The sequence below is a fragment of the Patiria miniata genome, unplaced genomic scaffold (assembly GCF_015706575.1).
Source record: "Patiria miniata isolate m_02_andy unplaced genomic scaffold, ASM1570657v1 HiC_scaffold_13, whole genome shotgun sequence".
Classification (NCBI taxonomy): Eukaryota; Metazoa; Echinodermata; class Asteroidea; order Valvatida; family Asterinidae; genus Patiria; species Patiria miniata.
The window spans coordinates 9,922,223-9,939,148 of NW_024037051.1; the positions used below are offsets into that span (position 1 = coordinate 9,922,223).

The window sequence follows — 16,926 nt, forward strand, 5'->3', positions numbered from 1 at the left end:
TTTTCTTGAAAATGGCTTCACACCAGGTGCCATAATTTTACAGGATGCTTAAGCATGTCATTTACCAACATCCTAGTAAGGTATTTCATAACAACTTGGTAGTTTTATTTTTCGATGTTTGCAAATGTTGTTTTTTCCCTTTAACAATTAGCACATTTCATGAGGTGATAAGGAATTTTGCGTTACGTGCATACATGCATCCTATTACATGTACTGGTATGTACCAAGACTTGTGTTACATAATTTGTATCAAATATCTGGCACTGTACGTACAGATCGGTAATTTAAGTGCTTAATTCACTTCTTCACAGAGCCGTGAAATTGAGCCACGTATTACACGTGTCGCTCTCTCTTTTTAACCATGCTAACAAAGGCCCACAAAAAGTTTCAGTCCATTTTTAGAGACTCTCTTTGGGTATTTTGAGTCACTAAGTGCTCTGTTGATGAGTTAATTTGTGGTGGTCTTAAAGAACGGCTGTCCACATTTTCGAAAAATTCAGTCTTCGATTTACTGCGTTTGACCAAATATTCAGATATTTCGAAAATACCAGCAGCAAATGTGTGCTGCGTCGGTAAAAAGTTGCACGAAGATTACAGCACGCCAGTTGGAATTTGCTTGCTGCGATCGATATGGGGCACTAGAGTGGCTTGCAGTAAGTATTTTATTAAGTTCTGTAAAGGGCTGTAACCTGCTAAAAGGATGTGCACAATGAACCGCCATTGATAAAAAAATTACTGTCAACAAAAAAGTGGCACCTGACTATATGCCGCAACTTTATGATGAAATAACATCACAATCATGTGTGTATTGTGCGTAGTTTTCTGTTTTTCAAACCTGCAAAAAGCTATTCAAATATTCAGCTGATGATCAAATATTCAAGTACTACCTTAACCCTAACGTACTGGTACCTGAATCCATCAAAATCCCGTTTTTTTTAATATGTTGGGGGATTCAGGATACCTCCATATTGAAAAAGTTGGGGGATTTTGATGGATTCAGGACAGTAAGCCTAGCGGTACTGCAAGATTTTGACAGATTCAGGATACCTCCATATTGAGCAGTTGGGGGACTTTGATGGATTTAGGATCTCAAAAGTTTAACTCTTTGGCTATTTGTTTGGTGTGTACAATGTACGAGGTAAATACACTGGTGGATTTTGATGGACTCACTGGTGGATTCTGATGAACTCAGGGCACCAAGTTAATTGCAACGAATACACAGACTTGTTCTGTGACAGCTTTCAAAGTTTACTTGTTTAAGGAGCTTGAGTTACAGTCACAAATGAGTAAAATATGAGCTTACAGGTGCCCTTTAGAATTTACAGATATGAAAAAAATTGCAAATTTATGCTCTTAGCAGTAGATACAAAACATTGCTTTCATTGTCAAATACTTCATAGCGTTTTGTCCTTAGTAAACGAATGCTAAGGTGTAACGTTCTCATGCAAAGATGGCACAATTCCTTCCTTTCGCACTTGTGAACCAATGCACACTAGAGATGTGCTAGTCATTAGCTGTCATAACTAAGCCACACAAAACAATCTAGGGTTCCTGCTTGGTGATGCCGGACTCTACAAGGCACTGTCTATATTCACTAAATAATACTCAATAAATACACTGGTGAGTACCCCGAGTAGATCACAGAGCACTATCTCAACTGTTGAAGGTTTACCGGACACTGTCAAATCCTAAATATTGTTCAGACAAGTCACTTGTTATCTCAGATGTATTCGTAGTAAGCACAGTCAACCAATGGCATGAAGTACTTGTCAGCATCAACTTCCGACGCGGTGATGTTGTTGAGTTGGCACATCCTGCCCGACAGATTGAAGGAACGGCACTTGGGGTCCACTGAGCATGCCAAGCAACACTGCACCGGGCTGGTCATGACGGTTTCCTTGAAGGCGTGGCCGAGCAGACAGCGGGGCTGGGCATGAGGACTTGAGTCCATACGGGGGACGGCCTGGCAGCGGGTAGGGGTGCGGCACCTGGTGCGCTCACATATGAAGGGCCTCCCGCCGGTGCAGTTGTACAGATCCCACACTCCTAAACGGTACTTCAACACGAAACAGCCGGGCTGGGTCAAGTGGTTCCCCGGATTGAGGTTGTTATACTCGCTCTTTTCTTCCCCAATACACTCCACCCGACCATTATCTGACATGTATGTGCAGCCCAGCCAAATGATGCGGTTTGGGTTGCTCCTTTCGATAGCATCGTTGAGCATTCTCCACATGAAGTCATTCTCTCCTGGGGAGTTGGGCACGGCTAAGTGCCCGCCCTGCTGCTGACAGACTAGCCGTGCTTGGTCCCAGTCATAAAGGCTGTGGGCGTACATGGTGTAGCATGATTGGTGGTGACGAACCCAGTTCTGTGGGCAACCTTTATCGTGCATGTCCAAACTGGAACCACTTGCGATGCACACCAAAACCAGAACGCTAATCAACATTAGAGCAGGACCCCTAGGCATGGTTGCAATGCCAATCTTCTTGTTTCACCTCTCAAATATGTTTTACTCCGCCAGTTTAGCATGCAGACTACTGCCACAGAAAAAAATGGCAGTCTGGATACGAAGCTTGCAATTACTAGTTCTATTCCTGTCGCTGTCTTGTCATAATTTCTGCTGAACTGAGACGTACGCAATAAGCATGAAAAGGTATTTGTTGCATGAACGACTCCGGTGTTTCGGATGAAAACTGAAGATCAGTTTCAAGTAAAACAAAAAACAGGTATGTTCCTCGGTTCCGCTTTGCCACAAGTCCATTTGATTTCCACTGGCAACCTTTGTCTGGCACCACTAACTTTCAGCCTCACTTCTCAATTTAACAGAAACAGAGACAAGTAAGTTTGTCTTGTGGAGGCAAGATTCATGGTGGCTGATTACAGCCTATTAATCATGTACACGCAGAGAGAGAAAGAGTGAGAGCCACTCTATAATCATCAATAAAATGTGATAAGCCATCCGTAACGGCCTTAGTTGACAGGAACGTCACTCGCCGATGTAAACAATTGATGTGTAAAGAGAACAGAGTCAATCTGCTAGAGGCAGGTTGCCAGGGCAATTAATTACATGCATTGTACTGGAATATCGTTGCCCCGGCAATGCTTACTTACGGAAGATTTGGCCTAGATTTAGCTCTTATTAGCCCCTCCCTCCAACACCATCCAGGGCAGAAGATAAGATAATGCATTGATGCATGACTAAGGTTTAAATGTACATACCGGTATTCATGCAGCGAAGGATGTTAAGGAACTACCCCCAAAATGGGTGTCTGGCTACTTTATAAATTCAAAAGATTGACTTTGTTCCTTTAGTCGAAAAGAAGACACAGGAAGTATTTCTCAAGGTAGTAGGTAGTGGTTGAATCACTTGAATGTATTAAAACAAACTAGGAACAAAGTTACACCCTGAATGGGCATACCAAACTATGTAATCATTACCAAAAAAAACCCAATCACATTGTGATAATTTCAGAGTGTGAGTAGAGGAAGAAGTTAAAAGGGAAAACCGTGTTCCATTTGTGTACGAAAGTGTCTGAGCGTTAAACTGGTATAGCGCCCTGTCGTGATTATGAATCTAGAAAATTCCAACGTGATTCCAATTTTAGTTACATTTGTCCTCAAATCATTCCGATAAATCTCTCAATTATTCCTTCAATCGAATGTAAAATCCCAGGTTAAACCCAATTTTCCTAATCATCTGTATGCCGTCTATCAGCGGCCGTGCGTAGATACTAAAAGTGAGTAGATTTATAGATGATTTTAAGGGATATTTTGTGGGGGTTTTGTAATGGATAAATAACGTGGATTTCATCACATGTTATATGGGTACATGTACGTACATTTTATTGATCTTTTAACTAAGGATTATGCCATCGTATTTAATCATTATTGCTGGTTAATTTAGTGTAATTTGGGGCTTATAATAGCTTATCTAATCTCTCAGCTTGTTAGATAATTTAGTTGATACTGGGGAAGATTATTACATGTATCTCAGTTCATTTTCATGTGCTTTTCATGTCACCTCATAAATGTAGGTTCCAATATTTATTATTGTATTAATTTGGTTTTCTTGTAGAACTACGGCTTACATGGCCTCCATTACAGTACACGGCTCCCATTCCACGGCTATACACGGCCTCCATTACAGTACACGGCTCCCATTCCACGGCTTACACGGCCTCCATTACAGTACACGGCTCCCATTCCACGGCTTACACGGCCTCCCATTCCACGGCTTACACGGCCTCCATTACAGTACACGGCCTCCCATTCCACGGCTTACACGGCCTCCATTACAGTACACGGCTCCCATTCCACGGCTTACACGGCCTCCATTACAGTACACGGCTCCCATTCCACGGCTTTCACGGCCTCCATTACAGTACACGGCTCCCATTCCACGGCTTACACGGCCTCCATTACAGTACACGGCTCCCATTCCACGGCTTAAAAGTTACACAACTCAGTCTTCATCAGTAAATCTTCATCATTGTAATTTGAGAACAATCAGTAATTAAAGGAGAGCAAATCGACTCAATCATAGACTCGTCACCAGTCTCCTGTCCTGCCCTTTCTTTCAATTTGTATCAAATTTCATAAATGTTTCTGGCAAAAATCTGTCAAATTGCTTTGTGATTCCTTAGATTATTTTGTTAAATGTCATAAATTATTGTCAATCACAAGTCAATAACAGGTCCATCATAAGTCAAATCACAAGCCCAACACACGTCAATTACAAGTCAAATCACAAGTCCATCACAAGTCCATCACAAGTCAAATCAAAAGTCAAATTAAAAGTCTGTTACAAGTCAATCATAAGTCAAGTCACAGGTCAATCATAAGTCCATCACAAGTCAAATCACAAGTCAATCACAAGTGACAAGTCAAATCAAAAGTCAAATTAAAAGTATGTTACAAGTCAAATCACAAGTCAATCACAAGTCAAATCACAAGTCAAATCACAAGTGACAAGTCAAATCACAAGTCAACTACAGGTTAATCACTCATCAATCAAAAGTCAAATCACATCACAAGTCAAATCACAAGTCAATCACAAGTCAAATCACAAGTCAATCACAAGTCAACCACAAGTCAAATCACAAGTCAATCACAAGTCAACCACAAGTCAAATCACAAGTCAATCACAAGTCAACCACAAGTCAAATCACAAATCAAATCACAAGTCAATCACAAGTCAAATCACAAGTGACAAGTCAAATCACAAGTGACAAGTCAAATCACAAGTGACAAGTCAAGTCACAAGTTAAATAAAAAGTTTGTTACAAGTCAAATCACAAGTCTATCACAAGTCAAATCACAAGTCAAATCACAAGTCAAATCACAAGTCCATCACAAGTCAAATCACAAGTGACAAGTCAAATTACAAGTTAAATAAAAAGTCTGTCACAAGTCAATCACAAGTCTATCAAAAGTCCATCACAAGTCCATCACAAGTCAAATCACAAGTTAAATAAAAAGTCTGTCACAAGTCTATCACAAGTCAAATCACAAGTCTATCACCAGTCAGGTATCAAGTTCAAGCAGGATGGACAGTGACAAAGCAATGCCTTTGTTCCTTCAGTCTCGATGACTTGTGATGACTTGTGATGGCCGTGACGGCCTCTAGTGACCCTATAATTTTCTCCCAATAACAAAAATGTCTGTTCATCATCATATCCCCACCCACTGTCTATCAAGCCAATGAAAAACAAATCTGACAGTAATTGAGACATCTGGAAACTACGTTCAAAATTCAACAGGAAATGTGTGAAATGTTTCTGTGGTTGTGATGCCCAGATATAACACCACATAACAGGGGGAAAAAAAGGCCACTTGTATTTGCTAGACTGGTACTAAGATAATGGCATTGGAAAAAAAAGTGAATCTTAAATTTTAGCCAAACGAACAATTCATTAAAAATTAATTCAGTAATGCAGATGATTGGTGACAGAAGTCAAGGAAGCTAGCCTGCACTATTAAGGCATTAATATTTTAAGGGCATTCCCCACTGACGTTAGTGGAAACCTTTCTTTTCACTTCAAATGTTTATTCCTGATTCGTGCTTTTGACAATTTTTTATCTCTTCTTTTTTCTCTTTTTTCTAAACCATATTTCTTAATTTTAACTGTATTTTATTGTACATGTAGTTACATTTGTATACATATATTCACATAAACTGTTATAGTCTGTTTCATATTCTGTATTGTCATTATTTTTATACAGGGTCAAGAGTATTTAATTGATGAGGCTGTTAAAATAAAACTACAAATAAATAAATAGATATAAATAATACAACTACATTTTATATAGCATAAGCCATAATCTATAAATAATCATATAGCATAATCTCTATCATCAAGGATTTCATGGGAGTCCAAATTTCATGTGACACTGGAAAAGTGTTTAAGACCAGCTAGCCACATCTTTATCATCCGTTTAAGACTGGCCACGTGACGGGCTCTCGACCAATAGGAATGCGTAAACTGTCTTAGGCATTTATGAATGGTTGATAAAACAGCGATTGGGTTTAAACACTTTTTCTGGTGTCACATGAAATTGGGTCCCTATGAAATCTGGTCCCTTTTACCCTTTTATTGGTGGAACTCACACGTGACCAGTCACTCTCCTATTTATCTTCACTTAGGCATGTGCAATACTACCGATGAGTCCGTATTTCATAGTCTTAAATTCACACTACAACCGTCTGGCACCGCTGCTTTCTGCACCACATCCCACAGTACGCGCCAATCTCCATATAAGGAGATTTTTAGAACTATTCGCACGAGGCACATATCATTAACAAAGCGAGAGGGGTGTGTCACAAAACATGAAGTAAACTTGTTGAACAAAATCGTTGGAAATTTATAATTTTGACTTGTTTTGACTTTTTGACCGAAAGGTAAGTAAAGTACGTTTAACACCAGCTAGGGGCCAATGTTTTTTTAAAGATTTTTGAGAAGAACGTACCTTGTCAGTGTTGAGGAAGCATACAGTGGTTGCTGGCTGGAGTGCTTGCAAAACCCACGAGTTGTCACCTGGCCCTAAACGGAAGTCCTGTTGGCAAGAAATTCATAATTTAAGGAATCAAATTTTTTTGTATTTCAAATCTGATATTCAATTTATCGCATTTTCAAATTAGTTTGCCTAGAAAATGCACACACCACATCTGGAAGCTACTGTAAAATACAAAAATAGGACAAAGCTATGGTTTCTTGCTAATAAATGCAACTTATTCCTGAAATGGTCTTGGACAGTATAAAACAACAGTTATTCTTCAATGAACACGCAGACATTATGGTAATAATAATTTTACCATATCGGTATTCCAGAAGAATCAGATAAATCTTAAAATGTCAGACAACAAAAATGAGCTCCCTAATCATTTTTAATGGCCTTTCAAAATGTTTGACTTTATTTAAAGCAGCTTTTAATTAATACGTGGAAACACTTCTCACCGACTTGAAGGTGTCCCATTTAGGCAGATTCAGTGTTGTCATGGCAACCTTTTCATTACCACATCGTAGCTTGCCATCGTACACCAGTGTGTTACTGAGCATCATAATGTCAGAGTTCATACGATACTGCAGGCTGAGTTGGACAGTTGCCAACGGATTGGCCTCGTGTTGGACCCCTAGTCGCTGGAAGAGGCTCTCATCCATGCCTAGCTGCCTGTGGAGAAAAGGTGTACAAATATATCATGGTTTGAGGGTCGAGGGGAGGGGGAGGGAGGGGGAGGCAGTAGGGAAGGGGAACACCCCCCCCCCCAAAAAAAAAACCCAACATGCTACTGTGGTAATTTCAGTAAACTGCATGACGACCGGTTCATACTTCATGTAAATAGGAATGCAAGGTAATTTTTAGGTCACTAAGTAATTTTGTGCCAAATTTTGCTTATTTCGCAGAAGGGAATAATTGCTGTAATACCACAAATTGCCATTTGTATTCGTTGTACATGTATATTGTTCTCTTTTGTTCTCTGGAATTTTTTGTCCACGGTTTGAATAGATGAACACGTACTGCTTTATAGTAGAGTGCGATGTAAATCTTCAGTAGGTGTGAACAAACTAGCAATATAGCCTTTATTTTAAAATAATAGTTTACAATAACTGGTGTCTCAACACTGATTGCTTTAGTCTTACTCCTTTTGCTTTTTTTAAAGACAGGGTGAGTAAAAAAAAGTGACCTGGATTAATGATTTTTTTTCTCTTAAAAAGCAATTAAATTCGACACACCAACGGAGCATATATTAAAAGAGCATGTTCTTTCACTGATCTGAAAAAGGAAATTACTGAAATTGATCCATGCTATGAAAAGTTATGCATATTTACTAGGAAAATCCATTTTACAGCTGTCCATGGGGGCATGGAATGCCATTTGAAGCTATTGAGCTCAGTGAGAACCAGAGATTACACAAAGGCATTCAGACACAAATGACATTTTTTATAATTTTTGTCAAGCCTGAATCATTATTTTTACCGTCAGATTTTGTGTTTAGAATATGAGGAATTTTTTTCCGGAAATAATAATGATGAATTTTGACTGTTTTCCTGGGCTGGAAAATCCAAGAAAAACAACCATGTTCTTGTAGTCTGGTTCCCTGACCCCACTTAAGATGAGACGTTGCGATTTATAGAATTTGGGGATTGTAGGTAAGAGAATCAGTCTAGCAGGCTTGTGCCCCTTCACAGATGTGTAATCAATTGCAAAGAAAATGCAGAATGACTAAAGATGAAAAGGTAGGAGCAGTTTTTGAACAAAAAGCCAGTTTTCTCCAACGATGGTCGGCCGACCAGCGTTGGAAAAACACAAGTTTTCTTGAAAATGTCAGCACACAAGGAGCCAAGATTTTACAGCATGCTATAGATTGTCATTCACTAACAGTCCAGTAAGATATTTCGTTATAATTTGATCATTTCGTGTTTCAATGTTTGCAAATGTTGTATCTTCCCTTTAAAATAGACATATTTACCTTGTGCACAAATGTGCACAAAAGTCCGACATGTGTATGCCGTATCTCAAAAAGACTAATTTCAAACTGTCCACCTTCATGTGAATCAACACTTTGCAGTTTTTACCTTGCGACGGTACTTTGAACCAGCGGGGGGAGCTGCTTGTGGTCACCGACTAAGACAAAGCGCCGGGCGTGGAAGAGCGGTCCTAGACACACCAATTGGCTGATCTGAGACGCCTCGTCGACGATACAGACGTCAAACTTGCGACGCGTCAGGAGGGTATGCTTGGCACCTAGGCAGGTTGTAGCGACAACGAGCTTCAACAGAAAAAAAAAAGCAAAGACAACTTTCAATATTGGTTGTAATAATTTCATGGCTCTGCTTACCAGGCAATTGTGCATTTATGATAACCACTCTGTGCTTACAGCGCTAACAAAGAAAATCTCTGCATATCGGGCAAGCACAGAATTCTTGGTTACAAGATGAACACTTATGCACAAGCACATGCTGACTCTAGAGCACCAAAACTTTTTGCTAACAGAAAAGGTTCTTTGCTTATTGTAAGCTAAACCCCGAAGTTGGGATATCTGCATTGAAATAACAAATTGAGTTCATTTCACTTGGTTTTTGCCTTTCAGTACAGTATTAATTTCCTTGCCAATACTACCATAGAACACCATGCAAGAATTTATTTCGAACCGATAGTTTTATTAATATTTTCTTATTTAAATGTACATGCTTATGCTTCAAAGAAGATCATAGTTGTGACTGGTCAAAACATCATTGGCTTATTGGATCAATCCATTCTCACCACATGTCAGATTTTTGTCAGATACTTGGTTGTGCAGTCACGATTGTGATTGGTCAAAACATCGTGGTGCAGGGCTTATTGGCTCAATCCATTTCACCACATGTCAGATTTTTGTCAGACACTTGGCTGTGCAGTCAAGGTTGTGATTGGTCAAACATCCTGGGGGCTGGGCTTATTGGCTCAATCCATTTCACCACATGTCAGATTTTTGTCAGACACTTGGTTGTGCAGTCACGGTTGTGATTGGTCAAAACATCATGGGGGCTGGGCTAATTGGATCAATCCATTCTCACTACATGTCAGATTTTTGTCAGATACTTGGTTGTGCAGTCACGATTGTGATCAATTGGTCAAAACATCGTGGGGCGGGGCTTATTGGCTCAATCCATTCTCACGACATGTCAGATTTTTGTCAGACACTTGGTTGTGCAGTCAAGGTTGTGATTGGTCAAACATCCTGGGGGCTGGGCAAATTGGATCAATCCATTCTCACCACATGTCAGATTTTTGTCAGATACTTGGTTGTGCAGTCACGATAGTGATTGGTCAAAACATCGTGGGGCGGGGCTAATTGGATCAATCCATTCTCACTACGTCAGATTTTTGTCAGACACTTGGTTGTGCAGTCACGGTTGTGATTGGTCAAACATCCTGGGGGCTGGGCTAATTGGATCAATCCATTCTCACCACATGTCAGATTTTTGTCAGATACGTGGTAGTGCAGTCATGGTTGTGATTGGTCAAAACATCGAGGGGCGGGGCTTATTGGCTCAATCCATTCTCACCACGTCAGATATTTGTCAGACATTTGGTTGTGCATCACGGTTGTGATTGGTCAAACATCCTGGTGGCTGGGCTAATTGCAACAATCCATTCTCACTACGTGTCAAATTTTTGTCAGACACTTGGTTGAGCAGTCATGGTTGTGATTGGTCAAAACATTGTGGGCCGGGGCTTATTGGCTCAATCCATTTTCACCACGTCAGATTTTTGGCAGACACTTGGTTGAGCAGTCATGGTTGTGATTGGTCAAAACATCATTGGGGCGGGGCTTATTGGATCAATCCATTCTCACCTTGGTTTCCAAGAGTGAAGCTAGCTGCTGCACACTTTTGGCCCCGCCCAGTACTTCTTTCTCTGTGTACGCAGTGAGTTCCGGGTGAACACGGTGCACTTCCCCTAGCCTCAGGGGTGATATGCCAAACTTGAGAAATACGAGAAAAGTCTGGGAATTACTGAAGGTTTCATTTTCTTTCTTTTCCCTTCTTTTCAAGAATCTAAACTTGTTACCAATGGTGATGATTGTGATGGTGATAATGACAGACGTAGATGTTGTTGAAAGCCACCTTATACACAAGAGAGAGCTTCCATGAGAACTTGTAGCTCAAGTTTCTTCTTTAAAACCTGTCAAATATCAGCCATATTGCTACCTGTCTTTTTATATCATTTTATTCCTAACAGTCCTGAATCCTCCAATTTCAATATGATTTTGCCCCCCCCCCCCCCCCCCCCCCCCGAGGGAGTTACGGTTAATACACTCTTTGAGGGTTTTCAAATCAAATATTCAAATATTTGATCAAGTTCAGGTTTGAATATTCAAATACACAATTATTTTAAAATGCAGCACTATTGATTAATGAGCAACATTGAAACTTTTCACATAATTTTAAAGAAATAGTTAACAGTTGATTTCAAATAATCTGGACAAGAAAATAGGCTCGGCTAACAGTATAAGTAATTCAAATTGAGTACCTTGGTTAACTTGAGAAGAATATTGTCCACAGCAGAGTGTGTGTAGCTTGTGAGTAGTACAGACAGATCACAGGCACACAAGATACGAACTAGGGCCACGATTGTAGTAGTCTTGCCTAAAAACAAAATTTAAAAAAAAGTAAAAACAAATTTGAACATAGTCTTCTTTTGTTTTGCTTGACAATTATTCACTATCAACATGTCAACTTGTTACAACTTTGATGTATGGGGGAATACCCACTTATCCTGAATAAATATGTATTAAACAAGTAAAATCAAAACAAAAGTGAGGACAGAAGTCACGGTTATTTCAAATCAATTTGTGAGATTGTTCATTTTGATTATGTGGGTTTTGTCATAAAAGTGGATTATAAAAATGCATGGGATATATCGTCGCAGAGCTGACATACCGACGAATAAGCAAAAACCTTGTTTCGAGTAATTTGCGTTTGAAGTTGGACATTTTTGTGGGCGCCGTATTTTACCCTTAATGTTTTGATAAAAACCCTTTCGGTAAATATTCGGAATAAAATAGGAAACTAAGTATCCATCAGGTCACTTATTTAATCAGAGAAGTTGTGCGATATGATTTTATTTGATTGTAAACGTATTCGTCAGTTTGTCAAATTACATTAATCTCCAATATCCGGTTGATCTTCACACTGTTTGTATGCTATTCGTCAGTTTGTCGGATCGCGCGTGCACGCACGCGCAATCCGACAAACTGACAAATAACCTTTGTTGGTACTTTGAACGCACACCTTACTACCACCTTTGTTGGTACTTTGAACGGTTACCAGCGAATTGTTTGTAGCTATTCGTCAGTTTGTCGGATTGCGCGCGCACGCGCGCACCAATCCGACAAACTGACGAAAAACATTCGTTGGTACTTTGAACGCACACCTTACATAAGCTGGTTACCAGCGAAATTTCGTATTCGTCACTAAGTCAAATCATGGATTTGTTTTTGTGAGTGATTCGCCACAAGGGGGGTTCTGAATCTCAAAATCCAGACAAAAATTAAGAATTTTGGCATAAATACTTGAAAGAGCAACCTTCATAAACCCTAAACATAACAAAATCTCGATATTGCCAAAATGGTCGATTCGCCGGTATGTCAGCTCTGCGACGATATGTACAGTACCTTTAAAATGGCAAAAGGATAAAAATCAATCCTAAAACATAATGGCAAGAGGGAAATGACTTAGTTCACTTTTGAACCATTGTTTTTGTTGAACACAGAAACTTAACTGATACAGGATTCGAACCTGCAACCTCTGATCGCATTTTTCTAGAAGTGGTACGTTCAAACCCAGTTTAATAAAAAAAAAAAAGAAGACTCTCTTCACTCAGCAGACATCTTTGAGGTTTTTGCTATTTTTATTCAGTAACAATGAACGCACAAGAGGTCTACTCATGCGTTTCCCTGTCAAAAAGCACTCCCCTCAAACATGGCTGCAATACAACAAGCTCTCGTGTTCCCTAACGTGGCGCACTTCAAAGCTTACCCGACTTTCATGTAGTGTTGCCAAACCTCTTTGTTGACATACCTCAAATTCATGCAGTAAAATACTAGTACTTTTACCTTATTAATGCTTGCTATTTGTACTCTGTGGACAATTTCAAAATTTCTGAAATTCAAAAACGGTGGCGTCCGGAAACTGGGCACAAATTGGCGGAGTGTTCCCTAACGTGGCGCACTTGACTAAATCTCGGAAAATTCCAAATTAACATTTAAGAATTTCTGTAACCTTGATAAATTCTGATACATGATTATAATCTCTACTTACATACCCAGCCAGATGTTTGTCAGAAAATTATTTTCTTACTTTTCGGGGCATTTTCCAAGGGTTCACTTTGCACTTGACAATAAAATTGGAAAATCACGCCAAAATAAAATTTTCTTCTAACTTTGTTACGGGTAAATAAACTCGCGATTTATAAACAGGAGTGTGTAGAACTTGATGAAATTTCACTTTCTGTGAAATTTCAGTTAAAACTTTTGCTCTAGGTAGGCGCTACAGGCGAAAAATCAAAGTGCGCCATGTTGGGGGCCGCGCCACGTTAGGGTACATCAACTATATTGAGAACAGTAAATTTTGTCCTAATATTTTTACCTGTGCCCGGCATGCCAATAATTAATGTGTAGTCCTGACATCTCAAGACTGCTTTGATAGCTGTCTGTTGATCGCTATTCAAAGATCCTAGAATTTCAGCCACTGAAAAAGAAAAACAAAAAAATTCAAACCCATTCACAAAGAATCTATATTGGTTGCTTTGCTAAAAAAAGTAATAAAAATAACTAAGTAAGTTTTACTCATCAACAGGACATCAATATAAAAAGATACAAAATTGTAAAGTTTCCATCTTCAAAAACTCTTTTATCCACTGCAATATAAATTGTTGAAAGTGGGGATGAATTAATGAGTGCATGACCTCATTGTGTTTCCCTGACTAAAATTAAGATACAGAGTTTACTTGCAGATACTTGTAAAATAGTTAAATTATATAAAACAGTGACAATTTTTTTTCAACTGTAAATGCAAGCTGGGGTAAGGTATAGGCGCCCTGCAAAATCATTATATTCAGTAAAAAAAAAAAATACAATTTTTATATTACAATTTCCTTGAACTTTCAGGCATTCCAGAGAAGAAATATGATGAAGTATTTGTTCTGAAGACTCCATAATCCAGATTGTTTGTCTGATTACCTTTAGTCTTTGCAGAGTCAGGAATCTGTGGTTGGTTGTCAAACTGTGGCTCACTAAGATCCACTACAAGCTTACGTAATCTGTAACTAAAATAACATTCAAAACAAACATCTTAAAGTCTTACAATGATGATGATCCTATAAGATGTATATACCGGGTGTCCCCCAAAAAACCCGAAACCTCAAAGCACCCTCTGTGTCACAGCTTCAAAAAATACATCAGAAATATTGATACATATTTGAAAAGTATAGTTCATCAACATTGTGACTTTACTTCTCTGATCTTCAAATTCCCTGAGGATCTTCATCTGAAGTTACAAACAAACTTTAAGAGTTAGCTCTTGGGTAATCACAGTTAATTGCAATGTTAATGTTCACTCAAACTCAATCAATGATATTTACACTGGACAAAATTCCTAGGCCCAATTTCATGAAGTTGATTTAAAGTTTAAAAAACTGCCCAGAAAATTTACGCATTAAGCAGAAACAAACTGGGAACCAGTCACAAGCAATGTAGATTGCACGACAATTCGGCTGGTAACCGGTTTTCGCTAAGCAACTATATTTTCTGCTTACCAAATTTCTGTGGTAAGCAGGTCCATAACATTGCCCCTGATCAATTTTTCTTTACCACTTACGCGTTTTCATCACTGAGCAACAGTCGGGCCAAATTGACCAGACTAGATGCCATGCTATTGTAAGCATCGTCTTTATCCATTCGAAAGAACTGGCTGCCACTTCTGTTAGACTTCAAAGGTCTGAAATAAACAAATTTGACATACCTTAAATTTCATCACGGATATTTTGTCTACAAGATAATCGTTCTTTTTGACTTCTCGTATAACAGTTGCATCATGCCATTTTTATCAGGGTAAGAATAAATGTTAACAATAAATAATTCTTTGCCAGCAAAGAGTGAGAATATATCAGATTAGGATGGTGCCTAATGGAGATTATGGGTTCAATTTGTAATTTTCAAATACTAAAACAGAGGCCATAATCGTTTAAGCAGACAAGGCATTTTGTAGGCCGAACAAGTGGCTTTTGTGCAACTTCTGTTGATTATTTACCAAAGTTTTGTAGGAATTCTGTATTTCATTGGTAACAAAATGTTATTCCTAGTTTAATACAAGTTTGTGAACAAAAATTGCACATTGAACAGAAAATTTACCAAAAAAACGTTGCACTTCCTTTTCACAAGGCTGCTAACACTTATTCTTAAATTTCTTAGAGGCATATATGGAACGGTGATTTGTAGCTTCGCACACTGAAAAAAAAACAACCTTTACCTTTCTGACTTGATGGTAACTTCCATGGATGTGATACTTTCCACAAATCCTGTGCAGGTGGCAATCCGTCTGGTTCCTTCTACAGAAACGGCGACTCTGTCTCCCGTCGAGACCTGAAAACCCAACAGGGACTTGCTGCAACAACAAAGACAAACACAGTTTTGTTGGAGAAACTTCAACAGACAAACTTACAATGTAAAGTGCCTTTGTGTTCAACCAATGGAGGAATGTTCAATTGGCACTGAAGCCGAGGGCCTCGTGCTGTCATTTGTTGAGAGGATTAAAAACAGAGAAGGTCATAAATTCGGGCGATTCACAACGCAGTGCACAACCAAAAAGTTGCCATGGCAAGTACATTTTTCAAGTTGACGGGGAACAAAACATGGCCAAATTGAACGAGTGTCAGTAGACAACTTGAGCTAACATGTTCGGGGCCTAGCGTTCTGCCGCCTTACCAAAAAACACCATATTGATAAAAAGAAGAGAAAAGGGCAAACAGATACTTGCATCATATGCTTACAAACCTACTGCTAGAAACACTAACAATTTCAAATGTCCTGCGCTGCAAATTTGTCGACTATCTCCCATAATGCACTGGGAAAATGGACTCTCTGTGGCAAACTCTTGGTGGCGCACTGCATTGTGAAACACCTGGATTCATACAACGGCTTAGCACTAACAGCCTCGGTAGCAATGCTAATTTGAAATTCGTCTATAGAAGACATTACTTTCAAACAAGGATAATACAACATTGGCATTGGCCAATTTCAGATGGAAACTTAATGGAATTTATTCTAACTAACAGGTAGGCCCGGGAATCTGGGAACGTTGTATATTGCCTTATCTAGTTCTCAGACCTATGGAAACTTGATGGTTCTTGTTAACACATAGCAACCGATGAAAACTGGTGCGCAAATGAATAGATGCTTCATCGGCTGACGTAATCCTGTCCGCACCTATTATTCTCTACTCTTAACTTTCGAAAAGGCCCAACATTCATGTAAGTTATGTTACAGTGCAAAAATGTTAAAAGCACCATTATTTCCAAATTATGCATATTTTTATTGACTATCAAATAACATTTCATGTGACAAACACATATTTGGAACAGAATATTCAACATCTTTTTGTTCCAACCATATTGTTTCAAATCACAGAAATGTTTCAGACAAAATTTTCACAAGACTATTCCATGACTCTTAACAAATTAAACATCAAATCCTAACCCTTCTGAATCCAACAATGGGTACTGCCTGCTGGATTTTCGTCATTTAACCCTAACCGCCCTGAATCCTTCAAAATCCTCTTTGCCAAAGTGGAGGAATTTGAAGGATTGAGGTTACATGGCAAAAGTGCGTTACTGATTTCATAGGATGCACTTTGTCAAGGTCTTGGGCTGGACCTTGTGTTGTTT

The 16,926-nt window shown here is 39.0% G+C and overlaps 2 protein-coding genes across 6 annotated transcripts in view; both read right to left on the reverse strand.

The window, feature by feature from the left end:
• LOC119721227 (DNA replication ATP-dependent helicase/nuclease DNA2-like) overlaps positions 1 to 16,926 on the reverse strand; it is a 45,184-nt gene that overhangs the window by 7,081 nt on the left and 21,177 nt on the right. For all 5 annotated transcript variants that reach the window (XM_038191196.1, XM_038191200.1, XM_038191199.1 and 2 more), the window contains 9 exons: positions 15,513 to 15,647; positions 14,862 to 14,981; positions 14,225 to 14,310; positions 13,632 to 13,733; positions 11,515 to 11,630; positions 10,838 to 10,966; positions 9,075 to 9,268; positions 7,455 to 7,668; positions 6,967 to 7,053 (listed from right to left, as the gene is read on the reverse strand). In XM_038191196.1, the coding sequence (XP_038047124.1) occupies positions 6,967 to 7,053; positions 7,455 to 7,668; positions 9,075 to 9,268; positions 10,838 to 10,966; positions 11,515 to 11,630; positions 13,632 to 13,733; positions 14,225 to 14,310; positions 14,862 to 14,981; positions 15,513 to 15,647 (1,183 nt within the window). The remainder of the gene's footprint in view (positions 1 to 6,966; positions 7,054 to 7,454; positions 7,669 to 9,074; positions 9,269 to 10,837; positions 10,967 to 11,514; positions 11,631 to 13,631; positions 13,734 to 14,224; positions 14,311 to 14,861; positions 14,982 to 15,512; positions 15,648 to 16,926) is intronic.
• LOC119721228 (snaclec GPIB-binding protein subunit alpha-like) lies at positions 1,161 to 4,221 on the reverse strand. Its single transcript, XM_038191201.1, has one exon. It carries the CDS (start codon positions 2,465 to 2,467, stop codon positions 1,721 to 1,723), a length of 747 nt encoding a protein of 248 aa, XP_038047129.1. The 5' UTR covers positions 2,468 to 4,221; the 3' UTR covers positions 1,161 to 1,720.

What these genes read in the sequence shown, in the direction of transcription:
- LOC119721228 (XM_038191201.1), bottom strand. Translation starts at nt 2,467, where the DNA reads ATGCCTAGGGGTCCTGCTCTAATGTTGATTAGCGTTCTGGTTTTGGTG.